At 36.3% G+C, this 12261-nt stretch overlaps 1 protein-coding gene across 1 annotated transcript; it reads left to right on the top strand.

Moving 5' to 3' along the window:
* Positions 1–478: 478 nt before the first annotated feature.
* pnpla4 (patatin-like phospholipase domain containing 4) lies at positions 479–10124 on the top strand. Its single transcript, XM_061716039.1, has 6 exons — positions 479–658; positions 2097–2191; positions 6918–7053; positions 7947–8012; positions 8355–8507; positions 9805–10124. The coding sequence occupies exons 1-6, from the start codon at positions 479–481 to the stop codon at positions 9934–9936; spliced, it is 762 nt and encodes a 253-aa protein (XP_061572023.1). The 3' UTR covers positions 9937–10124.
* The last annotated feature ends 2137 nt before the right edge of the window (positions 10125–12261 follow it).

The raw sequence follows: 12261 nt of genomic DNA, 5'->3' as shown, positions 1-12261 counted from the left end.
TTCTTTTACTGGCTAAATATCATATACACTGTTGTAAATGGAGAAAAAAAGGGCCCTCTTTCCAATGTTTTTTTGTCTCTATAATCAGTCCAAACTTGTATAAAAGTAGAAGAAATACCTTGTGAAGCTTGTTTAGATGTCAAATATTATTTGTTATTATTATTTATTTTATTTATTTAAATATTTTATTTTTTATTTATTTAATATTTTATTTTATTTTTATTTTTTATTATTTCTTTATTTATTATTTTCTTATCTTTAATGTGTAATGTCTAATGTCAATGTAATTCTTTTACTTGCTAAATATCATACACACTGTTGTAAATGGAGAAAAATGAAGCCCTCTTTCCAATGTTTTTTTGTCTCTATAAAAAAAAAAATTAAGTCAAATTACTGCAAAAAAAATATTAGCTGATACATCAAAGTATTTTTTTATTTTAATCTCTTTCTGAAATGTCGATGCTATTTGCCAGCAGAGATGCCGGTGTTGAACTTGTCGTTTGCCGCCTGCGGGTTCGTGGGGATCTACCACCTGGGGGCGGTGGGGGCGTTCCTCCGCCACGGGGCCGGGCTGCTGGGGTCTCTGGGGGCCTGCGCCGGGGCCTCAGCCGGGGCCCTGGTGGCCGCCGTGCTGGTCACGGCTCCGGACAAAACAGAGGTGGGTGAAGTGACGATCAATATACTAAAATATCCACACTTCCCATACCAGATCTGTGGGCCTGTGTTGAAAAAAATAGATTTTCCAATTTTAAATCGGTTCTCATATTAAGTCATAAAAATCAATTCGTCTGTCTAAAGATCGATTTTTTTTCATCATTACATTACAATTTTTGGTATTTTTTTTGTTTATGCCCAAAAACATTTATATTCAATCAATTTTCATTCTGCAAAAAAGAGCCATAAGAATAATCAGTAGAAAACGATATAGAGATCCAACAAATCCATCATTCCTTCAGTTAAAATTGTTGAAATTTCATGAATTAGTAGACTATAGTATTCTGCAAATTATGTTTAAAGCTCATAAAAAAACTTTACCAATCAACATTCAGAAAAGATTAGAAAAAAGAGAAAGCAAGTATAACAGAGATTTAAAAAAAACCAAGATTCAGGACTAAATTGATGGAACGTTGTGTTTCTGTGAAAGGAATCAGTTTATGGAACAATCTGAATAAAGAAAACAAAGAATCCAAATCAAACATTACATTCAAAAGAACAATTAAAGCCTGTATGTTAAATAAAAATAATGAAATATGTTAGTTAAGTTTGACATACCCATAGACGGAGGTAATTTTATTTTATTTTAGTTTTTTATTCAATTATTTGTTGTTTTTTTATTATTTTTTATTTTTAATTTATGTTATTTGTGAAGTTATTTCTTGGAAAAAGGGGCAGATCAGATAAGATTCTTCTTCTTTCTGCTCCCTTTTCATTCACAATGTATGAACATTTGTATTTGTATTGAATTATTTTATTTTTTGAATGAAATAAAGAATAAAATGAAATGAAATGAAAAAAAGGAATGTTTTATTGGACACGAGAATAACTGGTGCCATATTTTTGCCTTTAAATATGTTTAAAGGTATGAAAACATTAAAGTTTTCAGTTATAATTGCATAAATTGTCTATATTTCATTACTTTATATACTTTCTTGGGGTTGCATTTGAAGAAAATGCTAAAAAACAAATTCTCGAAAATTAAAAATTGAAATGGAAAACATTTAAACGAAATGTGTTAAAAATGAAAACCGATTTCATATGTCTCTGTTTGCAACCCAAATCAATATCGGAATCGAATTGAATCGGATTGAACCAAATCTTGATAATCGATTCTGAATCTTAAGAATCGGAATCAAATCGGTTCTTGACATTTGAATGGATCCCCAGCGTTATAAATAAGTAACTCTGATTTTTTGTATTCTTAAACTTTCTAAAATACAGCAATTTCTATAGATTTACCGCCCACATTAGGTGTATTTACATAATGTATCGGTATCACCGATACCAGCCTGGATTTTACTCAATATTGGATCAAAAAGTAAATTAGCATGGAAGTTTGCTTGGAACTGATGTGATGTCATTTCTTTTTCTTCCGTCAGGATTGTAAAGAATTCACGTACAGGTTTGCTGAAGGTGTGAGGAATCAGACGTTTGGAGCCGTCACCCCCGGATACGACTTCATGCTCACGCTGAGGTAACACCGCGCTTTTATAGCGGAGGGATGGAAGCCTGGGGAATAAAGCTGCTTTCATCAAGGAAAATTATGACTAAATATCGTCGTCAACGAACCTTTATCACTTGAGGAAAACGAGACGAGACAAAAATGCTGGTCATGTGACAATAACGATAATTAAATATATAAGGCAATATCGTCGCGGAATAAAAACGAGACTAAAATGTAGATTACAAAATAAAAAATCTGCTAAAATGTGTCTATTTTCGTTGACCAAAACGAGATGAAATGTTCTACCAAAGATCCCTAAGCCTGAATTATGGTTCTGCGGGTACGGCGTAGGCTCTGTGTTGATGTAACGCGGAACCATAATTCAGCCTTTAATGTCCATGTTTTCAGTAGTTTCCTTTAGATCTTTGGATCCACTTTCCTACATAGATGTGGAAAAGAAAACCCAATGTGTCGTTGAAAAAGAAAAAGATGTAACGTAACAGGGAGAAATGCGGAAAAATAAATATGTTGTAAACTCAAATGAGAATCTTCTGTATCTGGAATGAATGTATTCTTGAGTCTATAAGGAAACAATAATATAATAATAAGATAACCTTGTTTGAATTTTAAAATGGGTTTGGCTAAATACAATCTTTGACTAAAACTAGACTAAAATGGACAATTCTGACTAAAATGAGACTAAAATGCTCAGATTTTTAGTAGACTGAAACTCGACACGACTAAAAGGAGAATTAACAAGACTAAAACTAATAAAAAATAAAATGATAGAGTAAAACTAAACTGAAACAGGCTGACAGAAACAACACTAGTGGAGCTTATTGCTTTGAAACCTGAACATCTTGCAGCATCAACGTGACTCGTGCACAGAAAATCTCTGAAGATTTTAAGATCATTTGGATGATATTTTGGACTGTAGATGTTGAGGATGAATGCAGAGCAACAACACAGGCGGTGTGTTTTTAGACTGGTGAGCTTTAACCAGCGTTACTGGTGGAAACTCTGCGTGGCCGTGAGGTTTGTTTAATCCCGTCTCCTCCAGATCTGGTGTCAGTCAGACTGGTTCCCCCCGGTGCTCGTTACTGCTGTTTCTGTCGTCCTTCATGTTCAACATCAGCTGATGCTTTTTATAAAGTGATACAGTGTTTCACTTCTACTCTCCAAGTTCTGGTGTGAATAGAATATGCATTTTATTTATAACTAAGTAACTAAGTAAAAGTAGAAATACCATAACTGAAAAAGACTAATTAAAAGTTTTCTTTTTTTCAACTCTTACATTTGATGTTTTCTCCGTTTACTGGCAAAAAAAACGTTTTATTAAATCGGTTAGCAGAAGTCAAAGTGCCACCTGGAAATAATTCCTACCGAAAAGAACAGTTTTCTTTAGTTCCATGCGCCATAGAAAGGTTCCTTTTGTGATTAGACTTTATGTAATAAACATATTTGATTTAGTATGAAACAGTGCTGTTTTACCCAAATATGTTTCTTTTAACACATTTGGAAAATGGTTTTGCACTACATTTTTTTTTATCTTTAGTAATTTTGTACAGGAGAGAGAACAGGTTTGTCTTTTTATTTTGTATAATTTTATTCTATATTTTGCTTTGCAAAACTGTTGTTTTAATAACCTATATTTAAGATTTTTTTATATTTATTTGATACATTATGGTTTTTATTAATCAAACAACAGAAATCTTAATCGTTAGAATAATCGCATGCATCCACCCACCAGAAACCAGAACCTGGCAACATTTTATTTTTTTTCATGTTTCTTTATTGGGTAGTCGATGTAATTCATATTACACAATAAACATTTTTTAAAGGATTCAACAGAATACCCCGTTTTATATTTTACCACACACACATAACAAAAAAATAAAAAATAAAATAAATAAGGATACACAACTTAACATAACAAACCCCCCAAAACACACACACTGTAAAATACGTAATTATAAACAGGTCCCAAAGTAAGTACCAATTACCAATCAAACTCTGACTGAAGACAATAATAATAGGAAAAATAAAGTAATAAAATATAATACAGGACACACAAAACAACAACAAAAATAATAAAAAAATTAATAAAATTAAATAAAATAAATAAATAAAAAATGAAATAAACAGACATAAGAGGAACCCTAAAAGAAATAGAGATGGTTAGCAATATCATACTACCCTATAATTAAATTAAATCATTAATTAATTAAATTCATCTTCCAAGGATGCCAAATAATTAACAAGAGAAAGAATAATAGGTTCCCAAATATGAGAAAACTTATCAGAGCAACCCTTAATACCGTATTTAATTTTCTCTAAATATAAAAAGGACACCAGAGAGGTATTCCAGGAAGCGGGTTTAGTGAAAAGTCTGAGTTTGTTAAGCCTGAGATGAGGGAAATCCGGAGTTTTCAGTTCCAGAAAGCGAGTTAACTCAAACTCTGAGTCAGTTACTACGGCAACTGAGCCTGTGAACCTAACCTGCTCACTAGCAGGTTTACTTCAATAAAGCCTGAGTTTCTCTCCGTCTCCTCCCTCAGTGGCGTCAATTCAGCCAATGGGCCTTTACGCATCCGTTTTCTGCACCACGGACAGCAAGCGGCAGAGAGAGCAGAAAAAGCGTATCTGACAAACGCAACGTATTTTATTCACTATGTCAGTGCAACAATATCACAGGGACATCCCAGTTTAACTTCAAACAGTTAAAGTCCAAATGCAAAAAGGAGAGAGAGGGCAGAAGACAGAAAGAGAGAGAGAGTAAAAAAGTCAAATATTTCCCTTAAACAGATTTATAAGAGGGTAGGGTGATTTGATATTTTACCTTAAGATGAACTTGCATATTTAATCCATCAGTGGCTAACAGCCTTGTTAATATCCTGACTGGGGCAACATTGGACTCATCACTTGCCTTCTTTCTTTTTTTTTAAATTGCGTGGTTGTCTGCTTCCTTTTCATTTTTGTAAGTTAGTAAGTGAAAACGAGATAAATAGCAACCACTGTCTTCAGGGACGCTGGGACATCACATTTCAAGATATGAGATAAGATATGAAATGTATAATAAAAACATTTCCATTTTCCCCTGAAGCTGAGGTGTGGCGGCTGCCCCTGATCTAAATGACAATAACATTTCATTCAATACCATTCCACCACTGGTTTCATGTGTAATATTATAAGACAGTGTGCCTAAATGTTAAATGAATACTGCATTCAAACTTACACATTGATGCAGCAACTTTCTCCCACGCCTATTCTCTCCTCGTGTTTCGTGTTTTTTTTTTTCTGAAATCTGCTCTCATACTCACCAAACGCACGTATTAACACTTCTAACTCCAGTGGCGTGAAGTATGTGGATCTTCAGATGCAAACTGATGTTTCCTCAAAGGGATTTTGTAAATTGAAATGTTAAATAAAGTTTAAAAAAAAAAAGAAAAGGTATGTCGCTCTTTTGTTGTCGCCAGTTGCCATGGTGAATCCTTGTTTCAGGGCTCTACTGATGATGGCTTTTTAACTCCAGCTTAACAAACTCAGAGTTGATTGAACTAACTCATATCCGCTGTTCTGGAACCGAAAACTCTTGAGTTTCCTATCTCAGGTTAAGTCAACTCAGAGTTCAGGTTTAAACTCTGAATTTGTTGAACCTGCTTCCTGGAATAAATACCCCTCAGGTCTTTCGTAATTGCATTTCTAGAGGGCAGGTTGTGTCAGCAAAGATGAGACACACACATCTTTATGGATAAATAAGCCCCCTCTATTGTTTTTTGACTTTTTTCTCGAAATTTTGACTTTTTTCTTGACATTTCGACTTTTTTCTCAACATTTCAACTTTTTTCACGAAATTTTGAATTTTTTCTCGACATTTCAACTTTTTTCACGAAATTTTGAATTTTTTCTCAAAATTTCCGACTTTTTTCACGAAATTTTGAATTTTTTCTCGAAATTTCCGACTTTTTTCTCGAAATTTTGACTTTTTTCTTGAAATTTCGACTTTTTTCCCGAAGTGCATAATGAAAAAAAAAAATCTTCCCCCAGTTATAACTGTTGTGCCACACAGGTAGCGCTGTTCAGTTATCAAGAATTATTAATAATAATAAATATAAGAAAACTTATCAGAGCAAACCCTAATACCGTATTTAAATTTCTCTAAATATAAAAAGGACATCAGGTCTTTCAACCAAGAATTGGGAGATGGAAGTTTTTGATCCTTCCATTGAAGTAAAATACGTCTACAAGAGAGGAAAAAGCAATTACATTAATCTCCTTCTTAGTAAAACTATTAAAATTTTCAGGTGCACCAAAAATAGAAATTAAAGTGCCAGAAACCAGCGGTTTATTAAAGGCTTTTGAGAGAGTATTATAGAAAGATGACCAGAATGAACACAGCGTTGGGCAGGAAAAGAACACATGTGTCTGTTAGCAGGTGTCACATTTATCACCGGTATCAAACAGTCTGTTAAGCTTGACTTTGGACATGTGAGTTCTGTGTACGACCTTAAACTGAATCAGTGTTAACTCGGCACAGGATGAGGTATAATTAATTCTGTCTAGGGCTCTCTGCACCATTCAGGTGAAAAAATAGTAGAACCTGGAAACCTTTTGCTGTCATTTAAATGAGAAAAACAGCATCGTCATGCTCTTATATCAGTGGTGGGGATTAATTCCATGTTGGTGGGAAAATCCCGGTGCTTGTGATCATTAAAACCCTGTGAGATGAGCTTGTTTCTGTGTGTGGATCCTGCAGGGAGGGAATCGAGCAGATTCTCCCCAGAGATGCTCACCGTGTGGCCAGCGACCGCCTCCACGTCTCCATCACCCACTCTGGTACCGGCAAGAACCACATGGTGTCCCGGTTCTCCTGCAGGGACGAGCTGGTGGACGTGAGTCTTCACATCCCAGGGCTTTGGTTGGTTTTTCTGCAGCTTTGACCCCAAAACGGCTCCAACACTGTCACTTCTTGTTAAATTAAAGTCTAACAAAGAGATCAGTAGACCAATGTTCTCATGTAAAGTTTTGTATTTACAAAAACTGATATTTCCCCCTCTACGTTTTGAAAAATACCATCATTTACACAAACCTACATAAATATCTGTTAAGGTGCTATGAGCAGCCAGACCTGCAGGGGGCAGTGTAACGAGAAGATAAAGTCATGCTAGACAATCAGAATCCTGGAAAAAAACATCAACAAATGACACGAGTAACTTCCAGTTACTTCCAAGATGAACCAGAGTCTTTCGTTTGGAGTGACAGAGAAGTGGAGTTACTTTTAAGTGTGACTTTAGAATATAAAACAGGTAAAATACAAGAAAATATTGACGGTGGCCAAACAAATTGTAAACACAGGTGTCACTCATGACGCTGCACTGCAAAAACTCAAAATCTTACCAGGAATATTTTCTTATTTCTAGTTAGTTAGTCTTGTTTTAAGTGTAATGAGATTTTTTTTTACTAAAAATGAAACATTTTAACTAGAAATAAGACAAATATTCTTTTTAAGATTTGGAGTTTTTGCAGTGTGGTGATGTTTCTGTCTCATAATGTGACGTTCTGAAGCATAAATGTCCGTTTCTCTCCGTTTACAAGCAAACGTGAAGACGGGGTTTTTGCAAATCTCCACTTTGGCCGGAGTTTTCAGAAATGATGGTTTTTGGTGACTTTGAGCTTCGTTTTCGTGTAAATGAACGGCCAAAACGCATGAAAACATCACTGTTTTTGCTCCGTGTAAACGGGGCCTCTGCCTCATCACTGTTTTATCTGCGTGTTGTCTCTGCAGGTTCTTCTGGCCAGCAGCTTCGTCCCCGTCTACGCCGGACTCAAGCCAGTCCAGTTCAAGGGACAGGTGAGTTGTTTCAGCGCGCTAAAATCTGGCGGGATATTTGTTTAAAATTAGTGCTGTCAGGCGATTTAAAAAAGTAATCTAATTACAGGATTTATAATTACAGTATTTTCTGGACTATAAGACGCTACTTTTTTCATAGGTTTTCAACCATGCAGCTTATACAAAGCTATTCTGTGGATTTTTCTTCCACCGCTCGGGGCGCTCTAACCGGAATTACAATCAAAACTAAGAAAAAGACAGCCCAAGGGTTAAATGGTGGTGTGGATGGAGACGACCCGAGTTTCTGCTCCGGGGTTCAGAAGTGATTTTTCTGAAGCCTCCTATCTTTGTTTTGTTCAGTAGAAGTGGATGGACGGAGGCTTCAGCGACAGCCTGCCTCTGCTGCCGGTGGGAAGAACCATCACCGTGTCTCCGTTCTCGGGGCTGCAGGACGTCTGTCCCGTCCACAGGGGGCGCTACAACACCCAGCTCCGGCTGGCCAACATGAACATCATGGTGAGTGGAGAGTAGAGACAGTTGGATCCATATCCACGTCTCCTCCTCCTCCCATGGAGCTGCTGCGATACGTCAACGTCGCCGCCATATTGGATGTTCAAGACTGCTCTGTAAACTAATACAAGTAAATGGACTTATTTTCATAAAGCGCCTTTCTACAAAGAAATGTACGTTTTACGTCTCATTTATTCATTCACACACGCACTAATATACTTGGGAAACAGTTAGGCACCAAATATAATATATTTAATTTTCTCAGATGGCAAAAATAACAACTTTATTATTCAAAAGCAGACTAAAAAAACGTACCTTTTTGCACAGGCGTTTGAGTAAACTCTACATGGTTGGCTGGGTGATCACACTTTTGTTAAAATGGAATTATGGTTCTTATTATTGTTTTTTCTCTTGTCATACTTGTTATCTATTTCTGTTATTGTAAACTTGTAATTTTGTTTGTTTGTTTATGTATTTTGAGCACATTGAGTCCATGCTCATAATGTGAAATGTGCTTTATAAATAAATTTGACTTGACTTGACTTTATTGATCCCACATAGGAGTAATTCATGTTATATCAGCTATAGAGAACAAGGTAGTGCCGAAAAACAATATATATCCCCCTCACAAAAATAAGAAAAATAGAGAAACATATTCTCTCATCAACAAAACATATTACATAAACATATTTTTAAATTTTCAAGTAACAAAATAACATATTTCAACCTTTTTAAAGATTTTTTTCAGTTATCTTATTGTCTGAAAAATGGTTCAAATATGTTAAATTGTGGGATCAATAAAGTTCTTATTTTTGCCATCTGAGAAAATTAAATATATTTTATTTGGTGCCTAACTGTTTCCCAAGTATATTAGTGCGTGTGTGAATGAATAAATGAGACGTAAAATGTACATTTCTTTGTAGAAAGGCGCTTTATGAAAATAAGTCCATTTACTTGTATTAGTTTACAGCGCAGTCTTGAACATCCAATATGGCGGCGACGTCAGTAGGCGATGCAATGTGCTGATTGGCTCTCCAGAAACGCTTTGAAACCCGTGCCAAAGATCCTGATTGGCTCTTACACGTCAAAACACTGCCATAACTCGTAGTTGTAAAAAAAGTTTGTAGCTTTTGTATATCCAATGTTGTACAAATAATTAAAAAAGTACGAATATTTTTTGCACACGCACAAATTATTTCTACAAGTACAAAGTTTATTTACAGATACAAAATATTTATGGCTTTAATTTGAGCCCATAGAAGTAAACAGAGAGCATCATGGGTAAACACTCGTCTCTGTCCAGTTCTCCAGGGAGAACCTCCGGCGTCTGAATCAGGCTCTGTTCCCGCCCAAACGCAGCACCCTGACCTCCCTGTGTGACGAGGGATTCAACGACGCCGTCAGATTCCTGCAGAGAGAAGCTCTGATGAGCTGAGACCAGCGTCCTGTCGCCCCCGGCAACCGCCCTGATGAGCTGAGACCAGCGTCCCGTCGCCCCCGGTAACCGCCCAGGAGACGATGGACGTCCTTCCCTCATTTCAGGGAGACGAGCTGCTGCTTCAGGACACGAGGACGGAGGAACTTCGGGGTGTCTGGGTTTGATTTTCACTTGTCACTTTCAAGGAGGAAGGAGAACGGGCTGCTCCATCCCCGTGACAACGCCTCCACCCTCGGGAGATGGGACAAGGACTCCACCCTGCTGCCTCATCAAACTACATGCTTTGTTTTTATTGTTTTTGATCATTTTAAAATGAGAATTATGATAAAAGGTGGTGGTGTTTTTTTTTTTTTATTATTATTATTCGGAATCACACGAGCATTACAACAGCATAACTTAAGTATACCCACATTATATCTCTACTGCGATCCATTTTTTCTTTTTTTTGCAAACAGAATATAGAACAAAAAAATAAATATGGGGTGTTTTCATTAAGATAAAGAGAAAAAAACTAAAACTTTATGTAAAGACAAATGGGTAAATGAAATAGATCTCAAACAAAAGCAGGGCGTCTCAGGGAAATATAACTTTTCCAATCTTCCCAGATTGTTTCAAATTTGGATTGTTGCAGCGTCATAGAGAACGTTATCCTCTCCATTACAAAGATATCGTAAATTATGTAAGGGATAATAACCGACGAGGTGAACATTATCATAAATATATGGACGACGCAGGCGTTCGCCTCCACAAAGTCCATATATTTATGTTAATGTCACCTGGAAGGGCGTTATCCGCTTATACCACAGTCACTTACCAAAAAACATAAATATTAAATCAGTTATTCATGCTTTAATGTGTTTTCAGTTGAATATAAATATATATAAATATAAATCATTAATTTTATAACAAGCCACAGCTGAGCGACTATTTATCTCTCGTCTGCAGCCGTTGGAACCTGGTAAGTTACAAAGTTTTTTAAGAAGCCATAACTCTGTTTCCTTGGCAACGGGAGATATTCTAGTCTCAGCTCAGCTCGGCTATTTTCTTTTCTCTCTTCTTCTGCATCTCAGTCATCAAAATTGTTAAATTCACCAAATAAATTAAAAGGAAATACAAAACCACTCATGTGTCCGTCCTGCGGTAGCCGGCTCTTCTTCTCTGAATCTCCGTTGCCGTGGTTACAACCTGGCAGTTGATCCAGCGCAATCATATTAAAGATATCAGGCAATTTGACTGAACTTGTTTTCTAGGTGTAGGTTATCACTTTTAACGTTCACCTGCCAGCCAATCAGAATCCAGTATTCACACAGACCTTGGTATAAGTCGTACCAATCAACTAATGAAAGAAGATCTGGCTTAAGCCGCTTCTTGGTAAAAAGCTTTTCACGCAGCTACACTTAGCAAACCAAACAGGTATCTTCATTCCACAACCGATACAGAGTGCGCAAACCCAAAAAGAAGTTATTTTTCCAGTGGTGTTTTAGATTGAATAATAAACGGTTGTGCTGTACTTTTACACACTTTTATTGTAGTTTTCATGGGTAAAACAATTCTCACACTTTGACAGAACCAGAATACGCAGACCTTCTCGGTACCTGGCTGGTCAGTTTTGGGCTCTCGGAGAGATTAACTTTAATTTGAGTGCCGTTACAACCCCTGAGGGAATCGGACGGCAGAGAGATGGTTAAGTGACCCTCCTCCTCCATCACAGTCTCACAGGTGAGATGCTGCTGACGCTGCTGCTGCCAGGTGAAGCTCATCAGGTCATCAGAGGAGGCAGAACTGAGTCACGACCTAATCAGCTGCAACGAGGGACACCTGAGGGGTAGGGTTGCCACCTTTCAGAAATAGAAATAAGGGACGCCCCGATTTCAGCAGTGCAGGAGCCAAAAAAAAAGGGACATCTCCAAAACTTCTAAACTGCATAGAAAGGTATTTATTTTATATGAAAAACCAAAATGCTTTGATTTAAAGTTTAAAGTGCTTTAATAGCATTGAACTTGTATGACTGTACAGACAGACAACCACTAGCAACTGAAATATCCTCCTATGCTTGTTTGTCCACATCAGCCCAGAGTTAGAATAAGCTACAGGTGAAGGTCGGAAAATTAGAATATGGTGTGATTTCAATAATTATTATTTTTTTTATTTATTTTTTTTTCTACCATTGCATTTATTTTTTTATTTTTTTTACAAACAGCAACAAAAGACGACATCAGTTACAATGATATGTATCTAGGTGTGTGCGTGTAAATAATATGATGAAAGTAGATAAATAAATTAAGAATATAACGATATAATATAAATATAGCTTAATAATAT

The sequence above is a fragment of the Cololabis saira genome, chromosome 24, assembly GCF_033807715.1.
Source record: "Cololabis saira isolate AMF1-May2022 chromosome 24, fColSai1.1, whole genome shotgun sequence".
Taxonomy (NCBI): Eukaryota; Metazoa; Chordata; class Actinopteri; order Beloniformes; family Belonidae; genus Cololabis; species Cololabis saira.
This window is presented reverse-complemented; position numbering and strand designations above follow the sequence as displayed.

Coding starts and splice junctions, on each gene's coding strand:
- pnpla4 (XM_061716039.1), top strand. CDS start 479: ATGCCGGTGTTGAACTTGTCGTTTGCCGCCTGCGGGTTCGTGGGGATC. Junction 7,054..7,946: donor GCAGGGACGAGCTGGTGGAC/GTGAGTCTTCAC, acceptor TTGTCTCTGCAG/GTTCTTCTGGCCAGCAGCTT. Junction 8,013..8,354: donor CAGTCCAGTTCAAGGGACAG/GTGAGTTGTTTC, acceptor TTTGTTCAGTAG/AAGTGGATGGACGGAGGCTT.